The sequence below is a fragment of the Propithecus coquereli genome, unplaced genomic scaffold, assembly GCF_000956105.1.
Source record: "Propithecus coquereli isolate 6110/MARCELLA unplaced genomic scaffold, Pcoq_1.0 Scaffold51, whole genome shotgun sequence".
NCBI classification, from domain to species: domain Eukaryota; kingdom Metazoa; phylum Chordata; class Mammalia; order Primates; family Indriidae; genus Propithecus; species Propithecus coquereli.
Window position 1 is genome coordinate 4,001,543 of NW_012150952.1, and position 8,280 is coordinate 4,009,822.

Consider the following 8,280-nt stretch of genomic DNA (forward strand, 5'->3'; position numbering starts at 1 on the left):
TTATGAGACCTGGAGAATTCTGAAGGCACAGGGATGACCATAATGTCTAGGCAGAAATAAAGTATCAAGCCATACTTTGTACGGTAAGACAGGGATGCTGAGTGTACTTACGGCCTGAGTAGGTGCTGTACTGTTAACCAAGCATGGGGGAGTTGTAAAGGCCTTGCCCAGGAAAGCTGCCTGTTTAGGTGAGAGGAGCCCAGGTATGTCGGGCTCATGCTTAGGGGAAGCCCGGAGGTCAGCCATAGTGTACATGATCCATGTTAGGGTAGAATGTAGTTTCAAAGGTCTCTCCCTACAGGCCTCTGAAGTATCCACCAATGTGGGCCATAAAAATCTAGCGGTTGGTTTTCTGCCTCCCAGAAGGCTGTGATGCCGTGACTATAACAATGCTGGTTAAGACAACTTGGCCCTATTCTTTTCACTCATCAGTCTCAATCCTAATCCTGGGGAAGCCGGGGGTGGGAGGGAGAGGGGGAAGAGGGCAGAGATGAAGGAAAACTACAATCATGAATCCCTTCTCCAGTGAAGTTTCTGACCTGAGGCATATGCGTGGCCTGGGGAGGGTGGAAAGGGAAGCTTTTCCAACATGAAAGTGAGACTATACAAATACTCAAAGGTGACCCAAGAAGCTGGGTATTCTGCATAAAATGTTGTCCAGAAATGAGAAAGGAAAATTGGTCAGAGCATGTATTAGTGTAATGTTAGAAGAATAAAGTTATTTATTGATTGTTCCCTGCTGATTTCTGCCTTTTAAATAAAACACTTATATGTTTTAAAGAGAGATAAATGAGGGACTTTCTATTTTTAATAAATTTATTTTTGATAATTTTTATTTTCACTTAGTAAATATTTACTGAGCACATAATATATTCCAGGTACTCTTCTAGGCACTCCAGGATATGTCAATGAAAAAAACAAACAAAAATTCCTGTCTTTTAGAGCCTACTTGGCGAAGAGAGGAGATAATGATATTATGCAGTATACTGGAGGCATAAGTTCATGAAAAAAAAATAAAACAGAGTGGAGAATACAGTGGGAGCAGTAATACAAAGTCTCCCCTTATCATTCTAAGACCACCAGTGGATGCCTGAACCTATAGATAGTATGAACCCCATATAGATACACTGTGTTTTTTTCTGTACACATATACATGTGATAAGGTCTAATTTTATAAATCTCTTACCATGAAATTTATAATCTTATAGTAAGAGATTAATGACAATAAGTAATAATAAAATAGAACAATTATAACAGAATACGATAATAAAAGTAATGAGAATGTGGTACCCCTCCCCTCTTAAAATATCTTAATAGTTTTGGACTGTGGTAACTGAAACTGTAGAAAACAAAACCACAGGTAAAGCGGGAGCACTATGTCTGATCAAGGACCTGAAGTATGAAGAAATGAGCCACCCAGCTGTCAGAGGGAAGAGCGCATCAAGCAGAGAAGAGCAAAGCGCAGGAGTGTGTATGGAGTGTTAAGTAAGAGACAGCTCAGAACAATCAGAATTAAGAAACATGGCTAAGGTGTGGGGTAGAATGCATTTCATGCAGTGAAGCTTTGTAAATATTAGCTGAACAGGTGAATACAGGCAAACAGCAGTTATTTGTTGGAAAACACCCTGCGGTTCATCTTTGCTGTGCCTCTTCTACGTCTTTGGTACCAAGGTGCTAGCCCAGTGGCTTCAAGCCGTGGGAGGGTATGGAGTAGTAGGGCTGCCTTTGCGTTGAACCTGGGTCCCCTGTTCTTTATAAACCCTTGGCAAACATTTTGGGGAAGTTCTTTGACATCTCTGTAAACGTTTTACTCCTTTTTTTCCAGCCACATTGTTTTTTTTTTTAATATTCCTGTAACCACCAAAGGTCCTTCAGGTAGGAATCTTGTTACTGCTGCTTTCACTTACTAGGACCTGACAATTTCCACAAGACTGGTTTCTTCTTTTCATTTAGATCTCATCATCTTTGTCACCTTCAGAGAGAAACCTTTTCTGACGTCCCACTCTGTGTTGGTCCCTCCTGCCCCGGTTACTCTACCTCATCTTCCTGGCATAATTTTCTTAGCACTTGTATGTGTGTGAAACTGTTATGTTTATTTTACGTATTTCCTTGTTAGTCCTTCACGAAAATATAAAATAATTAAACTTTTCATCATGTTCACTGCTGTAAATCAGCAGTGCTTGGACTGTAGTGTAACTGAGTAAGTTCTTAAAAATGCATTTGTTGTAGAATGTGTAAATTACATAAATATAGAAAGTGACATTTATTGAATATTTACTATGTGCTGTAAACTGCGATAAATATCATTCTGCAGATTTTCTATTTAAAGCGTCTTGCCGGCGTTATTTTCTCTGTCGTACAGGAACGTTTGCTGTTTTTCTTTGAGTCTACGACCCCTTAACCATTGTGCCTTGCTGCCGTTGAGACAGCTCTGCGGCAGCCCCAAATCCTCTGCAGCTTAGCACACCGGAAGAGAGAGATTTAATACCCATATTGGGCAATGGTCAGACTGACTTATTTGGCTGGTGGCAGGAGAGGCTTGGTGTTTAGCAGATCTCAAAGATGGGTGCCCTCATGCTGAGTTTGTCCCACAGTCATCTTTCCTTTGTCTGGCACATTGTTTAAAAGCAGAAAGACTCCCCTAAGAATCTAGATTTGATACTTGAGTAGCAGTTGCCCCCTCCGATGGCGTATGTGTGTTCCCGCACCGTGCAGTCTCCCATGTTTATGTTTTACCTCCAGCCAACCTGGAGAATTAGAGTTACATACCCCCTCCCCTCAGAACTGGAGAGCTAGCCCCCTCTGTACTTGTGGCATGCGTGCGCTACCGCACGAGACCAGGAGTCACCATACAGCCTGCCGCATGGACAGAAGGCCAGTTTCTTTTCTTTATAGTCAACCCAACCATCCCAAGCATCTCAATTGAGTCAACATTGTTTTTTCTCCCTCCATCAACATTCTGATTTGCTTGGAGGGCGTCCCCAGTGTCCAGAGTCAAATAAATCCTCCTTTCTGGAAAATGAATTGGAATTTTCAAGGCAGCCACAGACACAGTTTAAAGTGCCTGTGAATCGAGGGGGTGAAATCAAGATGCCTGTTTTACCATTCTGATGACTGAACTCTGATATGCCTGAGTGTGTCCAGCAGCCTGTTGCTTTGACTGTTTACCACGTCATGGGAAACAAAGACTTTCCAATCTATGCATATTTGCCCCTGGAAGTGTTATTTGGGAACAAATCTAATGCTTATTTTTCAGCAGTAAAACAAAAAAAATACATTTTTAATACACTTAAAACATTTTTTTTAATATAGTGCACATTTAGTTTTGGTTATCTAAAGGCACATAGTGTTGTGTGAGTCAGTACTTTTAGAACTATTGTATTGAGACATATTCAAATTTTTCTGAGTAGTAAATACATAATCAGAAAAAAATCATTCAAACTCTATATTGGTTAGCTTTCTTTATCCTTGCCTTGATGCCATCTTGGTTCTTTAAAATTAAAAACCACTGTGGATTATTATTCTTACATTATTTTGTTATAGTTTCTTTCTGTCCAATTACTAATTTTTCTGTAGGAGCGTCTTCTTAGCTCTAGAAGTGTAGGTGAACATGTTTGTTACTTTATTATTTACCACAAATGCTCTAAAAAGGCATGCCAGTTTTAACTTTATGATTCCAGCTTCTAGGACTCTAGTTAATCTTTTTTTTTCCTAACCAGTGTTTTTTTTCTAAAAAAACTTGCTAGTCACATGCACACGCGCGCACACACGCACACGACTATTTTTAAAATGCCTAATATTTTTCCAAGGGATGTAGTTGAAATCTATGCTGTAAAGGCTCCTAAAAATGAATTGCTCTTTGTGCAGGCTTTATTGTTTTATGAAGTCTTAACTAGTGGGCAGAGATAGACTTAATTGTAATTTAGAGCACTGTGTTGCCTTGTTCTGTTTTATTATTGGATTGATAGGTTAATATCTGTAAAGTGATTCGAGTTCTTATACAAGGCTAGAGAGATTATGCATTTCTTTGCAAAATTTATGTGCAATTATGTATATACCTTGAAGAGTAAATGTCTTAAATATTTTATAGCATGTAAGCTCTCATTAAATATGTTATTGACAGTAGGCTAAAGGTGAGAAGGATGGCATCTTATTAATCTTTTTATCTCTTGCTCTTCCCCCTCCCATCCTGGTACTTTACAAAAGCTCAATAAATGGAAGAATCGAAGGGAAGATGTCTGGTGTTATCATTAGCAACCATATCATTTGTAATAGATTTCCCAAGGCTTTATGTTCTCATCTGGCTTTAAGTCTTATCTGAGTATTCCTTCTTTCAATGAAATGATATTTAATTTTTCACTTCTGTAATTATTTGATTGCTAAATCTTATGGTCAACAAGTTGGGAATTCAGTTAATACCCTTTGCAAATAATACGACGTCGTTTTTTGACAGCAAGGGGAAATACACTCAGTGCAGTATTTCAGGAGATCCTGACAACTCTTGGTTGAAGAACATTAATCAAGTAACTGGGATGTTGTAAAATTGGTAGAAATTACAGAGAAACCAGGAATAAAAAGGTTTGAGACTGTCTGAATCCAGCCTTTTAACCTTTTGAAGAGTTTTAGCATTCCTGCGACTGTGAATTTAATGGCTCTTCAGTTTCGTCTGCTTAAGACCTTTTTTTATTACAGGTAATTTTCTGCATAAAGCGATCAGCTAGATAAGCTGTATTTCAAAAATTTTAGAAGTCTTTTATTATATTATCATCACCGTGGTCGATTCATTTATGAAACACAAAGCACTCCCATTTGGAGAGATTTATTCTCATATCAATTTTTTCCTGGATTTGCTAGAACCCCATCATGTTCGTGTTCTGAAGGTTAATGCCCAAAGTCAAGCAGACAGAAGCCAAGTGCTGCAAGGTTTCCAAGATTAGGACTGATTCCCTTCACAGAAATAAATGATTCCTGCCATGTTCAGTGATTTTGTGCAGTGCTCCCCATGGCTGAGTGAGTGCATCAATACTGTAGTCCTTACATGCTATACATACTGATGACACTCAGTGTTAACTTGATTGACTGAGCAGTGCACTGGAGAGGACGCACCTGCGAGAGAAGTGCAGACACATATATTTTTATCCTGGTTTTGAAACATTTATTTTACATTGATTTTACTTGGGAGTCATAGTTTCCAATTCCATGGGCTCTCAAGCCACATTGCTAAGGTAGAACAAACCGTTAACTGCTTGCTTCGTTGTTAGAATTATACCGAAAATGGTTTTAGGTTTAAACCCTTTGCCAAAGCCTGATTTTATGCTTTTGAGGGAAAGTGACATGCAGGTAACTATTAAGAATCCTGAGAAATTAGGGATTCTGTAGAACTGAAATCTCTCTAGAGGTTCTGTCTAGTGATGGGCAAATGAATCATATAATTCAGTTAGGAGAAATCATTTTGGCTATATTTTTATGTTATATTTTATTATCATGTTTTGTAGGCTTTGAGGCAGCAGCAGAAAAGAAGAAATGGAGTCTCAATGATGGTAAACAAGACTGTTCCTCGTGTTGTTTTGACACCATTAAAGGTGTCTGATGAGCAGTCGGATTCGCCTTCAGGTAAAGAGCTGAAATATTGTATGCTTGGCCAATTTCTTCCCAGAGGAGACTTCCTCACTGAGAAAGATGTCATGATTTTTTTTTTTTCCTGAAACTGAATAATATTTCCACTTGAGGTTTGGTTTAATTTTTTTTTATACTTTGACTCTTTCAGTGATTCAAAAATATAGAATATTTCCCAGTTTAAAAAAAAAAGGCTGCAGCCTCGCTCATCATCATCAAATAACTTCATGAGCTAATGTCAATAGGTGTAAGAAAATGTATAGTGATATGAGGTGGATTTTGTTGTTGTTGCTTTGGCTTTTTTTAATGGTGGATCACATGCTGATGTATAATTCCATCAAGAGCAGCTCTTCCGTGAGTGTGAATTTGGTTTTCTGTTTTGTGCTGCAAAATCAGGAATCATTTATTAGTTTTTGTGTTCTGGCAACATTCTTCTCACCCCAGTGAAGCCCTGACCTTTTCTTCCAATTTACCTTCTGTCACTTTATCAGCTAGGTACCGTTCTATTTATTATAGATTAGTGTTTGCATTTTCTGTTCCTACTTCAACATAAAATTATTCACAAAGGTATGGTTTCCCCCTCTCTTCGAGATTCCCTTCTTCATCTTTCTGTCTCTGTCTTGTATTGTCTCGAAATGACTTTGTATTGTTCAGGCTTATTCGTGTAGTTTTACAAAAGATCTGACTCTGTTTCTTTTAAAAGCTATCCGATCAGTGAACATGTTTTTGACTTCACTATTAGGCCATCTGTTCTTGCTTTTTGTTCTGTTTGATTGATTTATTGGGCTTCTCTTTTTAGGGGAATCAGATTGTGGCCAAAGGTAGTATATTAACTCTTAGAAAAAGAGATTATATCTACAGTTCTTAAAACAATTTTAGATTTTTCTTTTCGAGGACAGCTAGAGGAAGATAATGACATAATAACTATTTCCTTTTTTAGGATCTGAATCTAAAAATGGTGAAGCAGACAGTTCAGATAAAGAAATGAAACATGGGCAAAAATCTCCCACTGGAAAACAAACAAGTCAGCACTTAAAACGATTGAAAAAGTCTGGTTTAGGTGAGTGTTTAATAGACTATGGCATTTCACATTTTAGAGATTTATGTCTTTTCAAATAAATTATGAAAAATTCTCAGAACTTTTATTTTTAGTGATTAAACAAGGAAATCAAATATCCTTCCATTTATCTAAACCAAAAAAAGGTGCTAAATAAGAAAACTTTACAGTTACATTGAATGGTCTTAAGCTCATTACTAAATTTATGAATGATATTATTGGATGAAGCAGAGGATAAAGATAAGAGAGTCAAAATGATATGTGTTCAAATAATGATCTGTCCAGTCATGGTTCTATCTAATGTGCAGTGTTTTATTTATGCAACCAAGTTTCACTTTATTGCGATATACTGTGTTGGGGGGAAAATGCAACATTTGTAAAGGGTTCATTGAATTGGATAGTACATTGTCATTGGGGTCTGCTGCAGTAAAACTCCTCTGCCTTGCTTTTTGCCTATGCTACTTGAAATATTTAGTAGTGCCTGTCTGAAAAATAGCGTCAAATCGCTGAGAAATGTGGGAGACACAGTCCATGGGTCTTGCAAGTCAGCACCAGGTTTTATTCTATATACTTCCTTCCTTATAACTTTTCCTCAGGAACCTAACAGCAGCATTCAGGGAAAAAGGAGGATGAGAATTAAAAAGGCAAAAATAAACATATCCTGAACTGAACATTATAATTCTCAACTATCCCTGCCTTGTTGACTGACCTGGACCTAATGGCTTCATTTTTCTCGCTTAGTTGTTTCACCTCTGAATAAGGGTGGTCTCATGATAATAATCTGAATCATTATAATATTTTGTAAAATGGTTGGTAGCAACTACAAAGTTCTGCCACTTTTTGGGAAGTTTAGGATAATTCTTATTTACAGAGTTTCTCTGTTTGTAAAATTCAAGCAAGATTTTAACTAATTCATTTATTTAGTTTTTAGTAAAGCTTTACTATTTGCCTACTGTATGCCAGGCATTTTGCTAAATCCTGGGAATGTCCTTGCAATGAAAAACCTTTAAATAGAATATATAATCCTCAGATAAGAGACCTCTAGTAAAATAGAATTTATTTTTGATTTGAATTCTTTAAATATAGCGTAGTTACCTATTTTATAATATATTACTTTCAAGGCTAAATTATTTTACAGTTAGTGTCTAGCCCAAAGTGTATCTGTGTGTGTTTGTGTATAACCACCCTTACATATACACTGAGGTGTTTTTTCCTAGTACTGTGTGTGTTGTAAAGTATTCTAAGATAAGTAGCTTCTGAAATAGAAAACTATAGTGGGAGAGTGATATGTGAAGAATATACTAAAAATATATGTATACAAAACAGTGCTGCATTACCATACATTATGTGATTTAAACATGTGACCTTTAGCTAACAACAGTCTGCTACCAACTTCAGTGAAGTTAATGCCATATAATGAGTGTAAGAACATTTAAGGCACAGGGCTCGCCCACTTGTTTGCTTAGCTAACTTTAGGGCTAAAAGTCAACAAGCCCTTGTACCATGTTATCAGGATCCCCTCAGGGGCTCTGAGTCTTTAGTCAGGATATCTAGTATTTTGATTGTTGTTACCTTTAAGTCCATACTCAAGAAGATAGAGAATCAGA

At 37.2% G+C, this 8,280-nt stretch overlaps 1 protein-coding gene across 1 annotated transcript in view; it reads left to right on the forward strand.

Annotated features, from left to right (window-relative positions):
• LOC105820148 (putative Polycomb group protein ASXL3) overlaps positions 1-8,280 on the forward strand; it is a 110,360-nt gene that overhangs the window by 100,433 nt on the left and 1,647 nt on the right. The window contains exons 6-7 of the mRNA XM_012656575.1: positions 5,496-5,613; positions 6,557-6,676. Of these exons, the coding sequence (XP_012512029.1) occupies positions 5,496-5,613; positions 6,557-6,676 (238 nt within the window). The remainder of the gene's footprint in view (positions 1-5,495; positions 5,614-6,556; positions 6,677-8,280) is intronic.